The following is a 26,185-nucleotide window of genomic DNA, read 5'->3' on the forward strand; positions in this document are numbered from 1 at the left end:
AGTACAAGTGAAATTTAAAAAAATGATTAATTCCATATTCCACCTGCTCTTCTGTTACACGCAATTTTACAGATAGGTCCAAATGTTTTAAAAGGGATGGGAGCCTTAAAGAAAGGAAGTCGTAAATAAATTGAGAGTCCAACTTGTTCATCCTTATTTATTAATTGTTTCCGGTCATAATAATTGTGTAGGTTGACACTTAATTATTTTTATTGTCTCTATTACAATAGAGGATAGATTATATAATTTTCCTTCCTCACCTTTAAAGTAGAAAAAGTAGGTAGGTATATGTGTAGTTATTTTGCCAAAGAGGAAATTTTGCCTCCACTAGCAGCTCAACTAGCAACATTGAAATAACTATTTTAATTGCTTTTACTACCTCGTTGGTCTTGTGGTGAGCATGTTCAAGCAGATCACGAGTTCAACTCGTCCTGGGTTCGATTCTATTTAATACTTCTTATCTTGTATTGATTCAAAGACATAAGGAGACACTTGGAAAAACCAGGGTAACCGACCTAGCTCATATGCTTGCAATAGCATCCAAATCCAATCTGTACTAATATTAAAAATGCGATAGTGTATTTTTCTGTAAGTTTGTTTGTTAACAACCATCGACTCATAATAAAATTTAGCACATGTATAAGCTTTAATTCTAGAGATGGACAAAGGATGTTATTTTTCCTGAGAGCTTAATATCGGTAAAATTTTACATGATAACATTCTTTTTGCATGATAGGGTTCCTTACGCAAATAAACGCAGGTGAAGTCCCGGGCAACTCCTAGAATAAAATGCATTAATTTGTCTCCATCGGATACTAGTCCAAAAGTTGACCCTCTAGAATCAGCCGTCATTAGGGAAGTCATAGGCCGCTCGATATTGGGGCTCACTAGGAAGTGAAGAAAATAGAAATTCCTATTAGTTACCTTTGCCCAGCAGTGAACTTTACGCCCTTATAGTTGAGCTAGTACTTGTTGAACTTCAACGTAAGTAGAAACAGAGGTAGCCTAGTGGGTAAGGCTAAGGTGAACATTATGGGGAAACCTGCATGCCTGAGAATTCTCCATAATGTTCTCAAGGGTCTTCCGAGTCTACCAGCAGCTTACGGCCAGCATACACTTGCCGTAAGACTGGTAGACTTGGCCAGCAGTCTACGGCCTAAACCCTTCTCATTTTGAGAAGTGACCAGTTCCATGTAGTAACTCGGTAATAGGTTGATGATGATGGTAACTAGAAGTAACTTATTTACAGCGATCTGAAAAAGACTAAGCAATCTAACATTCACCTCATATGAAAGCTAATGCATAGATACAATATACAGTTCAAATGCCTATTTGTTGGTCGAGTCGTTCGAAATAGGTTGGGTTTTTGCAATCAGGGTAGCGCATGCATCAGTGGCAAGCTATAATGGCTTCTTCCAGTTTTGTATTCTACATAAAAGCACTATACATTGCTAGTTATAGCAGGCAACGTTCAAGCATAGTTTAAAGCTGCTATTGAAAGGAAGCACAATCTTAATTACTTATTTTCACCGCACTATCCGCTTATAGCTTTATATAGCTTTCTGAGCCATTGGTATTAGAAGAATAGTTGTACGTAAAGCATAATTCATCATAAGATCAATTTAATTGTCATAGTTTGATATTCAAGGGGTAGAAAAGGCCTCGCTCGCATTTTAATTAAATGTGTGTGTTTAATGTATATTCTGTTCATTGATTTGTAAATAGCAGACTAAAAATAAAATAATCTTTGTCATGTAGAAATACAATCTGTGTGAATTTAAAACTTCCCGGTTTAGTTTATGGAAATAATTTGAAAATAGCAGTCCCCGGCCGGAAAAAGGATAAAACTATTTAATCTGCTCCTTGTATGATATAAATAATCTATTTTACGCTGCTCGTATGTTAAATAATCTAATTATAGAAATCACCGTCCGTACGTTTGTGTTAGAAAACCTCGAAAAGTATTTAATAATTTGTGTTATTTTTTGCACATCGTTGAATTGTTAAGTTACATTTGTATTTTTATAATCTTTTTATTATCGAATTCTTACGGAAACAAAACATTCTAAAACTTAAAATGCACTGAGCCATAGCAAAAGTATGGCCGGATTCTAGAATAAATTAAATAATTATAATATAATATAATAAAATATGAAAAGATAAAAATATAATAAAAACAAGCCTTAAAAACCAAATTACGTACAATTGTATGTTATGTTATTTGGAAGTTTCATGTAATTAAAGGGTTCCGTACCCATAAGGTTATTTCAGCATCTGCTGTCCGTCTGCCTGTTCACCGGTCCATCCATCGGTCCGCCCACGTCTGTCTGTCAGCATGTTTATCTCATGAACATGAATTTTAAACATGAGTGTTTAACAAAATGTATATTTCTAGATATTTAAGAGTCCAAAGGTCCTTATAGTGCTTAGGAGTTTATTTAAATAAATTCATTTTGAATTTCAAATTTTCCTTTGTGTTGAAATCCAACTCGCACTTAGCCAGTTTTTTTTAATCAACTGATATCATCACGCGTACTCGAATATGCCTTATAATTGTTTGTTTATTTATGTTGTCTGTGTTATTTATGTTTCTGGAATTAAGTCTAAGTTATTTTTTAGCCTCTTTTGGGCTGGTTTTTTCGAGGGAACTTATACAAACAATGGGAATCACCTTGGCTGTTGAAAAATTGAGCTATTGTTTTTAAATTAAATTAATATGGTTCGGACTATAATAAGTTTACGTGGGATGTTTGCTTCCGCGATCATAATGAAGATAAAGGCATTTGTGATGCTAAAAGAAACTTCCGAGTTCCTGACCAATTAAAATCAAAGTAAGGCGAAGTCAAAAATTTGATTCAAAAGCTCGCATTCCAAACTCGAGTTCCAGAGAACTGGAGTAGATACCCCGCACTGAAATGCAGAGTATTGCGCGATGGTAAACCTCGTACTAGGTCAATGACATCAAGGCAATCGCAGCGATTCACTGGACACGGGCGGCACAAGACTGGAGTGTAAACAAATACATATATATATATATGTATGTTTATTGTGGTTATTGAAAATATTATTATCTACTCGTTAACTTAAAAAAGCGGTTTGTGCCATGCTAGGATGCAGATAACAATAAATATGGGCAGGTATTATTTTTGCTATCACCAGTTGTCACTTAAAATTAGAAAGGCTTCCAAGCAGAGAGAGTTTTAGAGCATAAACCTTTTACGCTTGCGACCGATACATACGTATTGAAACTATTAATAATTAGTATCACATGTTAATTATACTAAACTTGAATCTGCGATCTCTCCGAGGCACGTGGGTGGACAACGTTAATTTTCTATCGTCGGGCTGGTTGAGAAAAAAAACATTTATACCTAACCATTTAACCAACCCTGATTTGATTTGCTCCAAAAATCGAATCCAGTACCTCTTGTCATGTGGTCGCCGATGCTAAGCACTATACCTACGAGACAGTTCCAGACTTAAAATATATGAAAAATAATTAATAAAGAACTTTCAACAAGCAACAACTTAATAAAAGTCTGAGCGGTGAACATTTATTTATTATTATTAATTAATTTATCACCACACTTTACAATTAAACCCTGCAATGAACTAAGAAACAGCTTTATTGTGTCTCCACTAGTGATAAAATAAAAGTGACAAAAATAATGTAAATAAAAATCAAATAGTTATCAATAAACTTTCATTTATCATTAAACTTTTCAACATTACAATACAAGCTGGTTTCTTTTTAGGGCAATTAAGTTTTCCGCCGCGTTTTAAAATCCACTAAACGCAGAAGTTGTGGTTTACACTATACTAGTTGAGTAGACGTAGATTGTTCTGCGGGGAAGCTGATGATAGATCGGTCCTAAATCTGGGTTTATTGCCCGTCCAAATGTGGGCTAGGATGATAAACAAATGGTTGAATACCGGAAAAATACCCACTCAGTCGAAGAAATTGTTATGGACAGCTTCCGTCTCCATCTGGACAGTTTGGTGGTCTAGTTATATTTTCGTAATACTGCATTACTTGCAGTTGTTGACAAATTTAGGGCTCGGTCGCGATTATAAAACTCATGGAAAACATTACTTTATAATATAAATGTTATAATTTATAATCTTGTATTATTTAGTCTTCCCAATTTTAAGGATCTAATGATATCCCTGCCTTAAAAAAGTACGGACTTTGTTTATGAAGAAGGTGTCAAAATTTACGTAATTAATTCCTTAAAGGTGTTTCATAAATTTAAAGCAGATTAATTATAGTCCAGATTAGGCAATAATATTGGGATCAAAAACTAATGCACTAATGATGTATTGTATAATTTTATATTCACTATGGTAAGTATTAAAATGACAACGATATATGCCAGTCGCAATACTTTGTGATTGGATATGTGTGTATCGCAATGTGATAATTACAGAAAATATAAAGCAAAAAGTCATTCTCACTCAAAATAATCCATTAATTAAAAACAAATAATTAAAAAACTTTTTGATAAAATCGTGTGTGAAATGAGCCTACCATATTAACTAGTATGAGGGTCAACATAAATATAACCATACGTGATATAAAATCACTGATATGTCGGAAGTGACAACGGACTTCCGAGGGCCATGTATATATAGCACTTCCATTATCAATTAAAGGCTATTTTAAGGCATAAGTATATCCTTCTAGTAAGACGACGAATTTTGGTAAAAATGAAATATTTGTAAGTCAAGGACCTATTTTTGGTGAGAGTATAAAAATATCAGTATTCCTACCAGAAAGAGCATAGCGAACTATGAAGCTCAAAAGGCATATAGTTCATAGGTTCGAAATTGGGATCCTTGGGTGCTAAAGTGGTGGTCAGTAACTATGAAAGCATTACTGGGCGGATAACCTCTGTTTGAAGTCGAGTCGCAGAGAACTGTTGAATACTACCCCCATGTAGAACCTTTAGAATCTACATCTCAGTCCAGCAATAGTTAAGTCGAAAAAAACTCAACATTGCAAAATACACCAGATATAATAAATCTAAGATATAATATCATTATTTAAGCCTATTACGATACTAATTCAAAGATCTACTTGTAAGGTCGGTCTTACGTGCTTGTAATTACAATAAAATTTTACATAATCGAAGTCTGAATTGCACCTCACCTTGTAATTTAGTACTTACTTACATTTTGTAGTAGGACGCAATATCCGCTAAGGTCTGCTCTTTGCCATGTTAAACACACATTAGATTTCCGGCAGTTTATTTGCATACGTTTTCAATAACCTCTGTTATAAAAAATAGCATAATTTTCCTTTACAGGAGGTTTAACTAATTAGTCTTACTGGTCCAGTGGCGTGCATAGAGGGTATGCAGATAATATAAAATGAAGAAAATCTCCAGCATTAGTTATAAACGTAATCGTAACGTGGACGTATTACATCGTCATAAGGCTCATAATTCAAGATACTACACACGCGTGTTTTATTTCAGATTAGCGCACTGTGGTTTATTTATTATATCCCGATTAAGTTAATATTGTACCTTATTGCAAGTTATATGTATGAAGATGTAACATGTTTATCTGTATATCATAAGTATTTATGTATATTATTCATTAAAAAAAATCTAAATCATTAATCTTAGTACCCATAGCACAAGCTACGCTTACTTTGGAGCTAAATGGCGATGTGTGTATTGTCGTAGTATATTTTTTATTTATTTTTAATTTAACTGGGTAATTCAGATTATCTTTTTCTTTTCTTTCAACAAATAGTTTTATGCTGCTAAAATCAGTACGCATTTTCTTAAACAATTACTGACAGCATCTTTTCATATTGATTTCATAGTTTATCTAATGAAATAAAAACAAAGACTTCACGTTCTATACCATTTGTAACTTACCCGTCCGATCTCTTAATGTGCATTTCTCTAACATTTTTCTCTATGCGTACTCATACGTCGTAAGTGTAAAACTAGGGGCAAAAAAATAAATTATTTTCAGTTAAAATTGTTTTTGATTGAATATGCCATATTTATTAACTTTAATATACCATATCCAACCACATATTATTTTTATTTGCCTTAGATTGTTTATCGACGCTAGAAAACAATAGGTAATAGGATGACAACAAATTCACACGACTCCCACGCTAATAAAGTCAAGGATAAAGTATAACTGTAAAATTATTATTTTTTTTTTTTGTTTTATTACGGTTAACCTTTATAATCTCGGTCTAATACGGAATTATCTTAGCCGACACAATTAATGTATCGCGCAATAACCTATGCCCATGAGAGAGATAGCTGTAGTGCTGAATCGGTGTTATTGACTGTGCCATAAACAGACATTGATAAGTAAGATGCCTAACGTTGTTACGTAGTATAACTGACTCAAAAGATTACTCTGAGCACCAACCTAAATCCTTCCTGGTTTATATTGTAACATCCCAGCTGTTGCCCGCTACGTTATCCGCGCTTGTATTGGTTTTCATAACCAGACGCAAAATCGACGGGGTCATGATATGAGTTTGACGTGCTGTGTATGTGAGTTTCTGTCTGTTTTTCTACTTTGTATTTATCAAGATTTATTATGGAAGGATGCAAACAGCGTCTTGTAGTTTGATAGCAGAAGGTGAAGGAGGAACGGCTTATCAACTGACCGGCCCCCTACATGAGTTTAAAAATGTTAAGAAGAATTCTCAGAGAATGTAGTTTTCCCAAAAATTTTACCAATTAAATATCACTTGATATTACTTGATAATGAATGGCTTAAATTTTTCATTTTTACACTCATAACTCCGAAAGGAGAGCCGGGAATTGAACTCGTTCTCCCCGAAAAGGAAGCCGAAGTGTTAAAAACTAGCCTATCACGGCACCGTTATGATATTATAATGTTATGTTATTGTTTATAATAGGTAGTAGAGTCCGAAATAGCATTGAACTACTTTTTTTTAATTATCTCATTAAAATTATGTATTTCTCTTTGTATGCTTGCTGTACATAATGTACAATTTTATTAAATTGCTATTATCTTAAGTTACTAAGTAGTATTAAAATACAAAGTTTCGGTGTTATTAATATAGTTGTCAAGACAAATAAGGATTTATGTTATTTACCTTTTTAATAAAGCTCATGATAAGAAGCATAGTTGTTAATAATACAGGCTATTTTGGAATGTAAACATAAATAGAAACCCCATTATGTTTTCATAAATTAGAATTATCATTTATTCAAAATTATTAGATTAATCACAATTATAAAACACTTACAACGCATTATAATCAAAATACTAAGTATTAGACATCTGCTACCAAAATACGCTGCACAGTACGTGCCGAATCTTTGAAGTAGCCGATGGCCCCTTTTCGGTATGAACCAGCGGCGCGGCGCTTATTAAACTATTTGGCTAACGAACTATATAGGTATAAGGTACCTACGACATGTAAGAGTATAATGTGACCACCCTTTTTGCATTGACCAAGTTTTGTGTGACCCTATTATATTGCTCCACTGATTTAAAGAAAACTATTAAAACTATTACGATTTTTGTTATTACAACATTGACCTTTGTAAATTTTTGACGGTAATGATATTTCACGTTTTTCAAAATAACGATATTGTGCATTAAAATGACTGCTTACAATAATAACAATGCCATTATTTTATACAGTAAACCATGACTTTTCAAAAATGTTATCCACTTATTACATTAAAAGCTATTTTGTTTAAATACCCTTTCGAACAAAAATATTGTTTTAAAAGGTAATGCTGGCTTTTCCGAGTCTCTGATAACTGAGATTCACTAAATTCCTAACTGTATCATCATCTGCTCTTTGTGTAATGAATAGTTCTGACGTTCTCATCCGTAGGAGGTATCATAACATTAGGAAGGTAGATGCAAGACAAGTGAAATAAAAAAAGAACGACAGTTACCGGTAGTGCTACCTTATGTTTAAAAGTCATACTAAGATGGATGATATGAGATCCCTTTATGCAACCAATAAAACACTTTCCGCTCGCGTAAATGGGTTGACGTACTCGCGATTGAGTCACCATCATCATCAACATCACTTCAACCGGTGGACGTCCCCTGCTGAACATAGGTCTTTTGTACAGAGGTCTGAAATCCACTGTCCTTGACTGCTTGTTACCAGCGGCTCCCAGGGACTCATATGATGTATCCTGTCCACCTCGTTGGGGGCCAAACCACGATTGAGTTACTAAAAGATATATGACATCCCTTAATTAATCAAACTAATAACTACCAATTAAAAGCTTTGAATTTAATTATAATTTTAGTCGACATAAGTAATCGGAGCAGGTTTTTTATTCGATACCTAGTTTCTACAAACCTCAGTGCATACAAATTTTTCCGAGATTTCTGGATCGATTTGAGTGTTTTTTAATTTTTTCGCGTAGATTCGCTCTCGAGAATTGTTTTAAGTGCCTGTAAAGCTATTTCAATAATATAAACTTGTTACTGCAGTTGCGCCTGTACAAACTAATAGTCTTAAACACAAGCACATAAATAAATATTAAACTATTAATAAATATTATAGTAGTTCATTTCATGGAATTGTATAGCTTTTCTTAAATATTCAATTTTGATAGGTTTCAATCTTTGTCAGCTGTACATGCATGATTCTCAGTAGTTCGTAGGTTTTCTCGTAAAGATCTGCTTTACGAGAAAACCTACGACTGGTCAATTATTTGATGCAGATAAAGAAAAAATACTAAACTTACCTATTTTTTTACTCCATCTAATGACATCTAACCAACTTCTCTCCCATCTTCTGGCTAAGAGTGATCAATATGCATAAGCGTTATTATTTTATTAAAATCGACCTAGACCTGCGTGTATTGTTGTAGTATACTTGACCCAGCTCAAGCAGGATAAAAGGCAATACGATAAACAATAAACAGGTCGTTTCGCATATTAAAATTATTTTCTCATTATAATCTGTGAAACAGATTACAAAACAATGAATACACGTGGGATGTAAATGTATTTAAATATTTAGGGGCAGGGTCGAAGGTTCATATCGTACAACGTCGTAATAACATTGTCTCTACTTCTACTAAGCACAAAGGTTTCTGGACTATGTCAGCTGATAGAACGATATTTAAACTTTATCTTCTAAAAATAACTATAATCACCTGAGTCAATAGGATTTTTCTAGTGCTAGTGCTAAATCGAACTAATTGTTCGTGAGATTAGATTAGCCTTTACATTTCAATAGCTATTTATGCAACTGTGATTAAGTTGGACGGCCAAAGAAAGTAATTAATATAAATGTAAATATAAATAAAATTGTAAAAGTAATCATCTGCCCACTAATATATAAAAATATGAAATAGGCAAAGACATTCAAAACATAAAGCATAAATCAAATTTCCACGGGCTTGTAACATGTTGCGTTGGAAATGGAAGATTTTTTAGAATTCCCGAGAGATTAATTCATGTTCTCAAAGTATTTCTGAAATTGTCAATAGTTGTGTGTTGCGCTAACATGAATAAGTTATTTTTTGTTATTATATTTTGTTTTAACTATCGTATAATTTTATGATGTCGTAGTTCATAGGTCTATGACGTCTAATTTATGACGCTGCTGTACACAGATCGTATAATTAAAAGTGAAATTATTTACAAATCCTATCATCTTTATCATTTCAACGGATTTATGTCTACTGCTGGGCATAGGTCTTTGGTAGACGTTCCAGGGCCCTTCTTTTCCAACGGCTCCCAGCGCCTCGCTTGATGCCATCCGTCCAGGTTCTGCTCCGAGAATGCTATAATAACATAACATAAACAATCATTTAAAAAATATTGTATAGGATTTTTTCTAAGTATAATGTTTTCTAAGTATAACATAAACAATCATTTAAAAAATATTGTATAGGATTTTTTTTTAACTCAATCATTTAAAAAATATTGTATAGGATTTTTTCTAAGTACTTCACGTTGTGATAACATCATCAATACTTGGGTACTCTTTGCTAACTTTTTTTTAACTTCCAAGATCAACTATGACCCGGGTTGCAAAAATATATTGTAGCAAAGCGTGCACCGTTGATAAAATGAATTAGCGTTTGCTTAAACAAATACAAATATTGTTTATTTGAAGGCCTCCCTGGCAGGCTTTTTTAAAATGCCAAGTACGTCTGTAAGTTCTGACTCTACTACGGTACAGAATCCAGATTCTACTGAACGGAAGCCGACAAGAAACTCAGTAGCTATAGCAGTTGCTATTTTCAAAAGTCAACGTTTTGCAATGATGCAACCAAAAATCTCTGAGATTAGATGATGGTCTATATGAAAACCTGATTTTGATCTGATTAACGAGAGCGATTCGACCCTCATAGCTTAGATTTAAGTTAAATTCCAAGTCTAATATTTATTTATTCATATAGGCCTATAGGACAAGGCCTATATAAAAATTTTTACATGATTATAATGAGGGTGATAAAATTAAAAATAACGCCGCAATGATTCTAAACATGCTAGATTTTAGTTATGAACGAAGTTGTTATAACGCACACAAAACAACGCAAAAATACAAAGAAATTAAAAAAAAAGAAGTATTTAGTAACTAATTTTTACTTTGTATCTATGAATGTATAAAGCAAGTAGGTATGTATGTGTGTTAGTATGTACCAATGTAACAAATAGTTGTGGTAAAACACACGCACATTATTTATAGAGAATTTTAAGGAAACAAGTTACAATACTAAAATTATTATGAGTGGCTTTTGTATGTTTGATTAAAGAAAAAAGGTATCTTCGTTCAGACTGGTCAAAATTATGCATAATCTGTGGTCGAGATACTAAAACGATTAAACGTTGTAAGATATGAATACGGGGTTTCTTTTATAAGTAAGCTTTTTACTGTAGAGCGACCAATTCCAGACCAACTCAAGACTAGAGAAAAATTTAGAGGGGGGAAATTAGTGCAAGGATGGCTACAAATATTTGCTCGCAAGTTAACACTTGCGAGTAGAGTAACCAGAACAGTGACCGAGTGGGAATCAATTTCATTGAAGCGTTCTTCCGGAGTAGTCCCCCACAGCTACGCGACACGCAAACTATCATCCACTTAATATAAGAATTACTGCATGAATCTAGGAATTTTGCGTCAATAATATCATTTTACTCACCACAGGTATAAGTTTTGTGTAAAGAAATCTCAGTCTTTTACATTAGATTTAAGAGTAAAGTTAAAATCAAAACCGACTTAATTATCAACATCAATATAAATAATTTACCGAAATGTATGTAGGTACACATAGGCTACAGCTTATACCTTCTGAATGACTGCACTACATTGGACAATTCTTTTTTGCGTTATTGTCGGGATAACAATAATTGTATTAAAGAAAAATTAAAATGATTTATGTAATAATGAAATTATAAAAAGTAATGAATGGAATAAGATAGGAAACTGTTATTTTGGTTTTCATTAAGACCACCAAAAATGGAACTGATCTTCGAGAACTATTCTTTCTGATATAATTCTCCAAATAATTTTTTGCCCGTTACATCAGGGTAAAAAGAAAACTTGATATTTTTTTTATTACCAACCCAAAAGAGCTCGGTTTAGTAACGCAATTTCTCCTCATAATTATTTTTAAACATATTTAAACGATTATAATTTAAAGTCAAAAGTTTTGTTCACGGAAAAGTAACCAAGTAAGTAAATAAGTGAGTAAGTAAATAAATATAGCGCACGGCGTGCGCTATATTTATTTTAAAAAAGCGGTATAAAAACAAAAGTTAAATATTAACGAATTAATAATGTCTTTAATTTCCTTTTGGTTATTTTTTCCACTTAATTATTTTCATACTTGCATCAAGCAGTTTTGAAAGCATTTAAACATTCGTTTTCATTATAATTAAAGTACTTACATTCAGAATTAAACGAGGAATGAGGTATCAGGAAACAAAATTTATAATAAAAAAAATTTAAACATTAAGATAAATGTACATTTTCAAAATGAAACCAGGCCCTACGAGTATGTCCTTCTATTTAACCTTTTGTAAGATGTTTTTGAATATTTCACAAAGATTTATCGTTAAAGTACAATTGATCCGGAAGCCAACATTATGCAAATATATAGTTTGTTAACGAACGTATTTTTTCAATAAATTTATCTTATAACAATGTAACAATTTTAAGACTTTTTCTTTGACTTTCTGTAAAAATACTAGTCTATGCAAATTAACTAAACTATAAATCAGAGTACCTACATTTAATATTCATAGTATGGTCTATTGTTACTGGATCAAAAGATATATGAATGCGAGGAATATCAGTTTTCTGATATAAGGTTATGTGTATAGGAAAGCCATTGAGGACATAATATAGTATAAGTAGTGTGCAAAAATTTAATTCGCCTCGACTAAGCATTTAACAATTTATTTCAAAATCTATCGTAAACACAGACCAGAGCGTAAATCAGGTTGAACTTCTGAAACCCTCAACTTCCACTATACAACAAAATGTTGATGTCTTGCTGTGTCAAATAGAAAAAAACAAGTCTATCCCACGGGAACTGTATATTTTTTTGGGATAGAAAGTAACCCATGTGATATTCCCGACTATAATCGTTAAATGTGCTAACTTCTTTTTCGATGTTCAGCCAATCTGGCTTTATTGAGTAACAAACCCGATCCCGATATGATTGATAATAAATCCGATCTTTCGCATTTATAATATTAGTGTAGTTAATATTTGCAGATTTCTTACAATAATAATTATAAAATATATGCAGGGTGTATTGTGTAATAAATTAAGGTATTTTTTTTTTCTTTCATAATTCTTAATTTTTTACACAACATATAATACCAATACCAAAAAACCAGGTATACTAGGAGAAAATACCCCATGGAAATGGCATTTACTGATAAAGTGTGCAATATAGAATTAAAAAAAAACTACGTACCTACTTCTATCTTAAACTGCATTATGACTTCAAGCGTGAATGCGAGCGTAAACTTGTCAATGAAAAATAAATTAATTGATGCAAATTAATAATAGCGTAAGACCACTTAAACGGGAAGATGAGTCAAAAGGTGTAGAGTTACCGCTTTATGATAGTACTGCGTAGACCCGTGAAGTCAATTTAACGGGTCATATACTGGGGTTATGACACCTGAGCCTTGAATGTTTCTTTTAACACCTGTATTGAAAACATTATCTATGAACTCTCCTCACAGTGCATCTAAAAGCACAATAGAGGTTCTACCATGACGCCGACTGATTCATGATGGCCCTGAATCATTGATCAAACAAGTGAATCGACCCAGATAATCACCAAATCAGTTACTTGTTATTTGAGTTTATCAAATGACGTATTGCGTCCATTTAAAATAAAGGATTTACACGATTGCAAATTTGACATTTTACTCGTGAACTTACACTCAAGTTATCTTAAATTCTGAAAATTTAAGCGTAACTATTAAATCAGTGAAATCTTTTTTGCTCACATTACTAGATAACGGAAATTCGGTTGTAGGCGGCGAATGCAAATTAATTGCTCTATTAGTCATTGAGCCGTGAGAGTTTCAGTCAATCAGTTGTAGTTTCAATCTTGTACAATAAAAAAAAGTTAAATGGATGTTTTTTACTTTCGATCTATTTGGTTCAGGTCTGATTGATTTGACGGGAAAAGCTAGTATAGTTACTGAGACGGAATCTACAAAGATAAGCCTGCTTTAAATTCTAGTGTCAGGCTGATGCGCTCTCCCTTTTAAGCGAGACAAACATTTAGCTTTGAGCCTCAGTACTTTAATAAGTACAATTGTAATAATCATCTTGATGATGATTATTTCAACCCTAGTGCAATATACAAGCTTCCTTCTGTTTTAGGATAGAGGATTGTAGAGCATAAACCCACCAAGCTGCTTCATTAGGGGTTTAATTTGCAGGTGATTTTACGATTAAAATCATATGAAATCCGAGATTAAAAATGCTTCGTATACCCGTCCAGCGCTGGACCTATAGAATACGTAAAGAAACGATATGAGCCTGAAATGCCAACGGTTTGTTTTTTATACCGGAATAGGTAAGTAATTCCGACAAAACTCACAATCTGATATTCGAAAAAAATTTTAAATTTATTTTAGACAATTTGATGTCAAACACATATGACATCATGACAGCTACTGTCATAAAGTAAACCTCCCATTGAAATAGATGATAGTTTGTTAGTGACGTCGTTGCCATTGTTTAGCTGAGGTAATTTTGTTGAGTACGTATTATTTCAGTCATAAATCTTTGTTTTGCCAATATTCAACAAAATTCGTTCAATCATAACATTGTTCTTAAATTCATTGAACAATACCACTTACATATTATATTTTCTAATGCACGTTATTAACCTTGACTTATTATAAAAAAGAAATAACTATGCTATTGATGTTGGGACAACTATTAACTTATGCAATCTTCGGATCTTTAGAAAAACGTAGATTATTTAATGTAATATTACAGGAACGTAGAAAGCAGGTCATTGCCAGTCAAAACTATGGTAATAGCCAGTAATTTGTGCGTAACCACTTTGATTATGTGTGTATACTTGTAATTTTCTGAAACTTTGTGTTCAAGTATAATAGAATAATAGCTTCGTCGTCTTTAAGGATAAACCTTCCGTACCTACCACTGCTATATCACGTATGAGCACTCCGGCCGTCACGTACGACCACTGCTGGATAATGTCCAGCATTGGACACGGTCTTGAGTCACTTGTATATTTCCTGCAACTCAACAGGTCTGTCTTCCTCCTGAGGTCTACCAAAGAACGCTGCATTTGAAAGGTTTCCATTTGGTTCTCAACCTCGCCTTCTAGGATCTTATATGAATCACCCAGAGAAACACGATCGTAATTATGGTTGCATGGAACCCTATGCCTTATTTATATTCGACTAGATGACCGCTTGAACTTGACCCTATAGAACGGCAACTATTGTAAGTAATTCCAAGGGACACTTTCCATAGAAAATATTAGTAATTTATTTATTTTAACACTCCCCTGCATACGCAGCAAACTATGAATAAAAATAATAACAGTCCAATGTTGGACTAAAGACCACTCCCAAATTGAGGGTAAGCCCACAATTACCACGATGGGCAGACGGATACGGATCATCTACATTTTACTTCTTGGCACCGACTTTATTTCGTGCTTTTTTTTCGTGTATAACAAAGCCAGTTCTTTTTTGTCATTTGTTTTTATTAAATACTTTGCAGATTTAAATTTTCTTAATTCAAAATTATTGAAACTTTTAACCCTTGTTTCACCCCTTCATGGGATGATTTTAGAAATCTCTTTTTGGGCGGATACGAACACGGAAAATTGAACCTAATTCTATCTAAACTTTGAAAGTTGCAAGAAAAACAAGGGATTCTCATACAGTCTTTCCACCCATTAGGAGTAGATTCCATAAACAAAAAGTAGCCTAGTCATTGTGTTATTTGTTGCCTGCCTCTGAACGTTCTGTCAAATTGAGTCCAGCCATTTCGGAGATAAGGCAGAACCGACAATCTAACCAATCACTCATATATATGTAGAAAGCTGCAGAAAATGACTTAACGCCTTGGTAATGACCTTCAGTGCAACTTTAACCAACCACAACTAAACCTCGATTAACTACCGGATATACGAAATGCACGGAAATGTCTATTTAATTGGTTGCCACTTCTGCTAGACACCATTTTCCCTTTGGTAAGTGATGATGAAATCTAAGTGGAATCGTGCAAACCTTGAAGACATAATATATGGTATGAGACGTGTAGTTCTACGTTCTATTCAGTTTGGTAATATAAACATCATTGATACCCAAAGTAGTGTTTATCGAACCTTCAATGGTCTAAGACGACGTTTTAGGAGTTCATGTCAACAAAAAATATATCGTATAAATTTGGGGTAGATATGAACATATGATGTAAATGGAAGTCAACAAAAGTTACAAATATATATTTCAAGTTGTGTTTGTTGGTTTGTCCTTCCCTCACGCCCTAACTAAGCAACAAATCAACTTGATTTTTGGCAAAGAGATAGTTAAAAGGACAGAGAGTGACAGACTACTTTTTATATCACGAAAACAAACGGTTCCAACGGGATTTATATAAAAACCTGATAAAAGCAACACTGGACAATGGTATTTAAATAAGTTTAAAGATTTCTGAAGGTGTATATGATGACGAGGATAATGCGGCTCAGTAAATTATCGTACACAAATCTTATCCTTATCTGTACAATATCCAGTTTGTAAACAAGGTTTACTTGCGGTTCGTTAACATTGCTTTGGAGATCATTGCCAAGGCGCGCGTGTCCTTTGCTAATGATTGACTCGCGCGCAATTCTGTGACATAACAAAATGTGCCATTCCGAGGCATTCGATTGATTAGAACTGATTCGCCATTAATTGCATGACATGATATAGCAATTGAGCTTCCACTAGTTTATATACCGTAAAGTGCACTTAATTATGAGATGCTATTAATAGTGCCAATGAAGAGTCCAGAAGGGTGTCACTCGGGCATATTATGTTACGATACTTCTTATCGTATTGTTGGAGTAAACAAACACATTGTATATATTTTGATGCAGGGATGACCTAGTAACAATGTAAAATAGCAATCGAATATCTAACCGGATATGGATCGAATATATTAATTTCCGTCGGGAAACAATGATAATTCCACCTTCAGCCTTTTAACGTTCCACTGGTTGGCACAGGCCTCCTCGCTCATAGCTGGGTCGCGGTTGTGCGCGAAAGCCCTGCCACCATGCGACTTGTTGGAACACCGTGGGGTTTGAGCCGGTACGAGTCCGGCCTAACCACTGTGCCTCCCCGTGGTGCGGTGGTATCCGTGAGGATTTCCCACGTAATAAAAAAGGCTACGCTAATACCTCGCTAATAAAATCTCGCTATAATATAGTTTTTGCCACGTAGTAGTATCATATTAAATGTGTGCCGTGTGGTGACGGGTGTCGTTTGTCGACGACAGATCAGTATACAATTGACACCACCCCTCACTTCCCGCGACTATCGTACGAGGGGACTAAGGAAATTTAACGAAGAATAGGCTGCAGCGTCCTCCGTGCGACCATCTACTGGGATCACCAATCCATCGGCCGAACGCGGCATGGTGTTTATTTGCAAACACTCCCACGGGAGAGGACTTTAGTCTAGCTGAGGACTGTTATAGGCTATAAATGATTATCGTATGAAATAGATTATAACCGGGTTGTAGTACTTAACGTGATATCGGCCCGACCTGGGCATCGAACCAAGGAGGAATATGCTAACCAAAAGACCAACGACAAAGTTATGCTAATTCAGTTGTCTGTCTAAAAGTGCCAACTTTATTAACAGAGAATATTGAAAAAATAAAATTGTCTCTTTAATTCTTTCTACACCAAAATTGTGCGTTTATAAAAAAAATATAGGTACCCAGGCCCTAGCTAACTTCAGGTGTATTGAGAAAATATAATTGTATGTTTATATAATAGTGCATAAAAAAATCTGTAAAAATTATAGGTACAAGCCCTTGCACCCTTCGGGTACGGAACTCTAAAAACACGCGCTGTGCTGAACCGTGACGCCTGCGTGGCCGGCTTATCCGTATGCGTTTACGCTTATTATGTTACTGATTCGCTTGTCGGGTTGTCGGTAGAGATTGTTCGGATCATAAACAAAAAACCAGTCGGGGTGTCAAGCCACGCACCATATAGGGTTCCGTTGTTACCGATTACAATATCGGGAATAAGAACGGTATCACAAAATGAATTACAATAATGGGACTTATTGTTTAATAGCTACTCTAAACAAATTCCCGCTTCCCCAATGTCCAATGTTCTATGAACCACAGAATTAACTAAAACATTGCTAGTTATATTTAGGAATGGAATCATCAAGTAAGGAAGTCCACCAATCCGCACTTCCAGCGTGGACTGCGGCCTTAACCCTTCTCATTGAGGGACGAGATCCTTACCCTGTAATGGGCCGGTAATGGTCTGATATAATGATAATGATGATCATAGTGGATTACATGATTTTATCTTTCCATTAGGGCTCATAAACTTATATTTACCAGCCTTAGATAAAGTTGTAAGTTCAGTAAAACATACTGATACAACTTCATGTTAGTAATTTTCATTCTTCATACGACTCCAAGTGTGTACATTCTATAAATTAGCCAGTAATAGTAGTTAGGATATTACTGGTTACCTTGTGTAACGTTACGGCCACCATCATGTAACGGCATGATGCAGCTATAAAGGGGTACCTTGTTTAATACGGAACTCTAAATAGAGCTCTTTTCTCAGTTTCCACTCCAACCTTGAATATTTAATAACGTTTCATGTAGATCAAGTTAACACCTAAAATAGTTAATTATTTTTTATACTTTGTTCCTAAAACCTTAGTAGGATCTTTTCAAAACCGAATAATTTATAACTCCGATTACAGCCAGTAGGTAATCATTAAACATAATCAATTCCAAGAAAGAATATAACATAAGTAATAGAGGAAAAGATACAAAATAACATTGAATTAATTGAAATAAATTAAGTATCAGCTTCTACGAAATATTTAATAATTATATTTAATTTCTTGCGTTTTTAAGTTATCTGTAAGAAATAATTAAAATCTAGAGTTCTTTAAAAAGTTAAACGAGTATAAAGAAAAGTTAATTAATCCTATAAAATAAACTGAGTAATATGTTTATAATAAATAAATAAATATACTACGACAATACACACATCGCCATGTTAGGGGTACTAAGATTACTGATGAATATTTTTATGAATAATATACATAAATACTTATACAGGTAAACACCCAATCACTGAACATTAATGTTCAGTGATTGGGGGATTGTTAATCAAACAAACATTTTCCGTTTGTGGGAATCGATCCCACTAAGCTTTGGACTCAGAAAGAAGGGTCGCTGCCCACTACGCCTAAACGCCTAAGGTGCTTATAGAAATTATTATTTATATATTAATTATTACAGATATACACGCGTAATATAAATACATAATCACCAAAGCACACTACTTACATACATACGCGTAATTAATAAAACTCTCAAAAGGGATAAAATATACTCATAAAATATACGCATAATATTACATACCGATGTAAAAAATAATCCTAATTGATTAAAAAATGAGGCTACTGATAAAAAAAGAAGTTGAACGTTACGGAACGCCTGCGGTCTGGCACATGCACAACTTGATAGTATAATTACTGCAATAAATTATTAATATAATTACTTTATTTATAATAATAATCTCAGAAAATAAATGTACAAACGAAGAAAATATACTGGGGAGCAGAAAGAGCATGACGGCATAAGGGAGTGTAATTTCGTTTGCCGTGACGGCATACAAGTTAATTTTACTTTCAAGTTTCGCAAAATTGTTCCACATCAATTATTGTTAAGCACTTCAGTTTAATAAAGTTTAAAATTAATCATAACTAGAGTGCATTTTTGAAAAAAAATTAACCACATTTTTTATGCTGTTTAATTGATATTAGTCACTACAATACATAATAATAAGAGTTCCTACAGGAACAGGTTTTTTTTTTCAAAACAACCCCTCAGTAAAGACAATAAATATTGTTGGCAACAACTTGAAATGTAATTGTGGCATTTTGTTACAAATAATAATTTTCATTTGCTATGCTTCAGAAATTGCAAAAATATAACTATTTTAAGAAAAACAAAATGATAAGTAGGTGCGTAAATAAACCGGATTTAATATTATTCAGCTCATTTAAATAATACATAAATCATTTTTTAAATGAGACAAGATTATATTTTTATTGGTTTAGAGCTATATTCTATCTATTATCTATCATTCATTATCCTGTAGGTGCACAGTATAACCTAAACTGCATAATTTATTCATTTGTTTTTCTTTTACTGGATTTGAGTAATCCAATCAAGAATTTAAGAATTCGATAATTTAATAATTATATTAAATGATTGGCAATTATTGGCAAACTTATAGTTATAAATTAAAACCTTTCTAAATTGTCAGTTTTTTGTTACAGTAATCCCGAATCAGGGGTTAAATAAGGACAAGCACCAAGAGCCAATCGAAGGCAATGAACAAGGAGACGTGGTGTCAGCCGTCATAGGCGACTACGGTCGATGGCAACTGCTGATGACCTTCCTCTTGTCGCTCTTTTCTTTCCCATGCACTTTCCACATATATCTACCTACATTTACGGTAAGAATTTACTATCACACATTTGAACACAGCTAAGAGCTAAACAACAAAGTTCCAATCCATGACTCAAAGAAGCTTAAATACGTTTTATGTTCTACTAGCTTTTGCCCGCATTCTTCGTCCGCGTTTGTTACAGATTCAACTCAACAGAATCAAGTCAACAGGCTGCTTAGTTAGGGCGTAAAGTAAGGAAAAACAAACAAATACACTTTCCCATTTACAATATTGGAATGGATTAAAACGTGTTTGTGGGTTGGAACTTGGAAAAATAAATAAAATTTCAAATTATAGACGGTTTATTTCCGTTTCTTTTACTTTAGTTGGTGAACTTCTTTTTAAAACTACTTCTATTTGGTACTCTATTAGAAACATAAAATAATTTCTGAAACACCTAAATTAAACAACTAGTGTTATGTTCATCATCATCACATCAATCCATTACCGGCCCACTACAGACCATGGGTCTTCTACTACAATGAGAAGGGGTTAACACCGTAGTGCACCCCGCTGGCCCAGTGTGGAATGTAGGACTTCACACACCTTTGAGAACAAAATGTAGAACTTTCAGGCATGCAGGTTTCCTCACGACCTTTCCTTCAGCGTTGAAGCAAGTGATATTTTAATTTCTTAAAACGCACGAAAAGTTAGAGGTGCGAGCTGGGATTCGAACTCGGACCCTCGAAAGTGAAGTCGAGCTACTACCCAAAGCACTATCACCGCTTTAAATGTAGTGTAATGTTAGACATAGTCATTTCCATAAAAATATAATTATTACGAGTATTTAAAAATTAAATAGTCGTACATATACATGTACGACTATATATTTTTTTATATACCGTATATATATACCGTAATTATTACTATACTACAATTAAAACCAATAAAAAAAATATTATGTATCTAAGAATTTAATCTACTCAGTTGTTCTAATCTTGTTTCAGGCAAAAATGACAAACTTTTGGTGTCGAAGGCCGGATAACTTGTCTAGTCTACCATTAGATGATTGGGTCAATTACAGCCAACCGATAGATGCATGCTATGTTCGTCTTCTTCCCGCTGGAATAAGTGCAGAAAGTATTATAAACAACACAGCTCCTATCTTAGACTCTTTCCAGAAGTGTACAGAATGGGATTATGATCGGTCTGAAGTTGGGGCTACAATAATTTCGGAATGGAATCTCGTATGTGATAACGCCAATCTCACAGTATTAGCTGAAGTAGTATTTTTAGTTGGTGTTGGCGTTGGCGGAGTCATTGGAGGATGGATTTCGGACAAGTAAGAGTTATTGTTTATTTATAATTGCACACTACAAAACGATACGCAATCATCAAGCAAGTAAAACCGCTATTGCTAAGTACCTAACGATTCGTGCTATGCCAACTTAAACCTTTACTTAAACTTTGTAATTCCTATATATATAACTGATATTCCAAAACAAACTTAGCACCGGGTAATCCAAACATTAAGTTTGGAAAAAGTATTCTAAGTGGTTATTAATTTTACAAACTTATAACAGTAGTTTCCACGCATTCATAATCATTTATCACATAATTATCTATCGTCAAAATTTATTGCAAAGGCATCTGTGAGCAGTTATTTTCCAAAATTTATAACATTAGTTAAATAATTACCTTCGATACTGTGCCTTCCTTTCCATATTTAGTCTATGCCACTGAAATTGTAACGAGGTAATAAAAGCATTTTTTGGTGTCAATTTTGATAACTCACTTAGTTGTTAAGAATTTGGTTTAGATTAATTAATTATCAACCTTATTCTTAAAAAAATTAGTGCTCTATTAATAATCCTCAAAATTGGTTACAAACAAGATACTTCATGAAATTCTTTATAATTTTTCAATGAAAAATAATATTGATCAACTACAATTTGATGTTATCGCATCACAAGTTATAGCTTCTTGAAATCATTATCTTAAGGAAATTTTAAAAGTAAACGATCTTTTTTTACAAGAATCTCAATGGTAAAAACAAAAAAACACAATAAATATGTGCTACTCATGAGACTCTTAATTATAAATGAGAATACTATATATACGAGACAAATTTAAAAAGAAAATCCAAACGAAAATTATTTAAAATTTGTATTTATATCATTTTCGACGGCCGACTGGCGCAGTGGGCAGCGACCCTGCTTTCTGAGTCCAAGGCCGTGGGTTCGATTCCCACAACTGGAAAATGTTTGTGTGATGAGCATTAAGTGTTTTTCAGTGTCTGGGTGTTTATATGTACTTTCTAAGTATTTATGTATATATAATTCATAAAAATATTCATCAGTCATCTTAGTACCCATAACACAAGCTACGCTTACTTTGGGGCTAGGTGGCGATGTGTGTATTGTCGTAGTATATTTATTTATTTATTATTATTTATTTTGTTCACTTGTTTCAGATTTGGCCGTAAAAGAATACTTATGGGTATGATGGTAGCTCAAAGCGCACTAGCTATCTTATCACTTCTAGTAAGTTCATACTTGCAGTATGTTGTGGTAAGACTCTTCATGGGTCTAGTATCAGTATCTGTGGTATATGCTGCCTTCGTTCTCTCCGTGGAGCTGGTAGGAGGTCCATGGGTCACTATTGCAGGAGTTTGCAATTTCTTCCCCCTACCTCTGGCTTATGTGATAGTATCTTTACTTTCAATGATTATGCCAAATTGGAGAGATGTACAACTTGCTTTGACAGTACCTGGGTGTTTCCTTATTGCATTATGGTAAATTCCTTTGATTTACTATTTACTGTGACAAAAATTTGTTAAATGCTTGGTTATAAAACTAATTTTGACGTTAATTTCAGGTTTGTTTTACCGGAATCTCCAAGATGGTTATTAAGTGTTGGAAGAACACAAGAAGCTAAAGTAATATTAGAGAAGGCAGCAAAGTTTAACAACAAAGGAAGTGTAATTGATTTGGATAAAATGCTATCATTATACAAGCCCGAGACCAGAAAAGAAGAACCCAGTGTCTTAATGTTATTTAAAGGCAATTTAATGAAGAGAACATTTTGTTTGTTTATAGCTTGGTTTTCAATGACAATTGCTTATTACGGACTCGTCTTAAATATTGGAAAATTCAACATGGGCGATTTACACATGACGTCTATAATACTTGCTTTAGTAGAAGTGCCAGCGATAGCAATAAGCATTCCTATATTATTTAAAGCTGGCAGACGACTGCCTATATTCACTTCTATGGTTATATGTGGAGCAGCATGTATAGCAAGTGAATTGTTATCTATTTCTTTCAACGAAGAATGGGTTATGATAGCATGCCTCATGGTGGGAAAGTTTGCAATTGCAACTACAAATATGATGCTTCCAATATTTACTGCGGAGTTATATCCGACCATAATAAGGAACCTAGGTGTCGGTGCCAGCCAGATTTCATCAGGATTGGCATTGATTTGCATTCCATATTTATGGGAATTGGTGAGTCTAAATTTTTTAAGTGTTTTTTTATAAAAAAGAAATTCATAGTCCCAATTTTTTAATTTAACCTAGTTAATACCTATTTTAATAAAATCTCCTTCTAATGTTTTATGAGACAGATTGTTTAGTTTCTTAATTGCTTTTTAGCACTCTAGGCGCAAACTATTAAACTAAATTTAGTTTTTCATTTAATATGCATTATATATTATCGTTCACATTAAATAGGACATTTTATATAAGAGCTTTGGTTTTCATTCATTTATATTCAGAATTAAATTTGGGATTCTGGTATTTTCATAGATTTTCCAATGATTGTTATTAGTATTCAAGTGACGATCTTCTTGATTCCTGTTACTTTTATAATAAATGTTATATTTTTTTCGTGAACAAAACATAAAACTGTTTAATATTTTTCCAGACCAAATTGAATCTACACTTACCAATGGCTACTATAGCTGCATTAAGTGCAGCAGGAGGCACAATTGTTCTTTTACTCCCTGACACTATTGTTTCCTCGAAAGAAAACACTAGGTATGTACCTATTTGGATACAGTATAACCTTTCGATTTTGATAATAGGCCAGATATATAAAAATTGACATCCATTCGTCCTTCCTGACGCAACGGTGATGATTTTAAATAGGAAGTCCCTTGTTCTATTCTGGCAGGAGAAATTTGGGAATTCATAATTTCTGAATTTTCTCTGGTCTTGAAAAAAGCCGTACCGCTGAGCGATCTAATGTTCCGGTGCGATGTCACGTGGAAACCAATTATGGGTATGACTCCATAATCCCTTACAGGTTCACCCTCTATTATTTTAGACTGCATCATCACTTACCACCAGTTGAAATTGCAGTCAAGGGGTAACTTGTGGTGAAATAAAAAATAAAAAAAGAGTGCTTCTGGCTACTTAGCGCTTTGATAACGGGTTTTCACTACGTCAAAAACATGTTTAGGTCGTTCCCTGATAAATATAAATGGATCCCGGATAGCAACTTGTAAAATAAGCACTTATTCGATATACATATGGAGTAATAGTACTTTGCAATATATAATTAAAATATACAAAATATGTAGTACCGGTAAACGAAGCGTTGGTAGACCTCCGACGAGGTGGACGGATGTCATCCAGTGCAAGTGGTCTCTGAAACTCCCTACAAAAGACCTATGTCCAGCAGTGGACGTCCATTGGTTGACATGATGAATCTTTGTATATTGATAACTTTTTCCTTGTTATATAATAATCAAAATAAAAAAAATATCAAATCACCTCTAGCTTTTTAGCTATAACCATGCTATATATTGAATTTTTAAACGAAAATTGATTTACTTATTATCAAAACAAATACCTGTTATGTTTGTAATTTACTATAAATAAAAGATTGCCTCCGTTTCGAGCTACGTCTTTGGAAACTCCGCGGTCGGTCATAAAAACAGTACGGGGCAAACGCTCATGCTTACTGGTGCTTGTGGCCACAAGCCTTAAGGAAAGAAGTGAAGAGATCGTGTTTGCCGACGAGCTTAAAAAATATAAATACATAAAATAGTATATTACACAAATTCTAAGCTTATCCTTACGTACAATTTAAAAAGTTAGAAGCTAAGCTGATATTTTCTGAGTTTATCATCCACATTAAATTATGTTTTTTAATTATAAATTTCTTTATTTTCAGGCAATCTGCGTCTTCTCCATGTAATGGAACATTTACGGTCACCGATGATAGAGGCCACTAGTTGGATGAAACATTTATTATTTATAAATAAATATTTTTATGATCAAGTGATGCAGTTAAATGCCAGTTAGTTATAAGTATTGAATAATAAACAAGTGATAGTAAGATATTAATGAACATGTGACTGCTGTTTAATATTAACTAAGTATAAAAGAGCAAGTAGAAAACAAATGTTTGAAACATAAAAATTTAACATAACAACTTAAAATTATTGAGACCGTAAAAGCCAAAGCGTCCAAACAGATTTTTCAAAAACAATTGATAATGCTCTAAAAGACGTTTAAGCCTATGATGGGTGTATCGAGTGTTTGTCTCATTTTGACAAGGGCACCAAGAAGAAGGCACCTCCCTCAAATTGGCAAAGATGCTTGGTCGTTTGTAAAGGAGACTCTCTTCTACCTCAGGCATCTTTGGGGGTGGAGCGAATAAACATGTTGAGATACAATGATTTTCAAATGGCTCCGCTTCACGTCAGCTCATTTATGTGCTGTTGTGGCTCTATGCCATAACTCCTCAATGTCAATCCGTGTTCCAGAGGTCATATCTGTGACGTCATTTTGTAAGATTACTGGCGCTATATCGGTGACGATTCTGTTGATCTCTCTAAACTAAACTAAATAGGCAGTTAATTTTTTTTTAACTTGCTTTATGGCTCTGTGTTCCAGACTGTGAAGCCTATGTCTTAAAATATCCCCAAACAATATAGAGAAAAGGATGGCAATCATCACCACATCATCCCATTATCGGCCCACTACAGAGCACGGGTCTCCTCACACAATG

General features: G+C 33.7%; 1 protein-coding gene across 2 annotated transcripts in view; it reads left to right on the forward strand.

Moving 5' to 3' along the window:
• The window catches only part of LOC120629777 (solute carrier family 22 member 4-like), a 66,654-nt gene extending 40,469 nt beyond the window's left edge, over positions 1 to 26,185 (forward strand). For both annotated transcript variants that reach the window (XM_039898815.1, XM_039898816.1), the window contains exons 2-7: positions 20,053 to 20,231; positions 21,173 to 21,507; positions 22,639 to 22,959; positions 23,043 to 23,673; positions 24,092 to 24,204; positions 25,346 to 26,185. In XM_039898815.1, coding sequence (XP_039754749.1) covers positions 20,053 to 20,231; positions 21,173 to 21,507; positions 22,639 to 22,959; positions 23,043 to 23,673; positions 24,092 to 24,204; positions 25,346 to 25,406 — 1,640 coding nt within the window. In that variant the 3' untranslated portion in view covers positions 25,407 to 26,185. The remainder of the gene's footprint in view (positions 1 to 20,052; positions 20,232 to 21,172; positions 21,508 to 22,638; positions 22,960 to 23,042; positions 23,674 to 24,091; positions 24,205 to 25,345) is intronic.

Source organism: Pararge aegeria, chromosome 15 (assembly GCF_905163445.1).
Source record: "Pararge aegeria chromosome 15, ilParAegt1.1, whole genome shotgun sequence".
Taxonomy (NCBI): Eukaryota; Metazoa; Arthropoda; class Insecta; order Lepidoptera; family Nymphalidae; genus Pararge; species Pararge aegeria.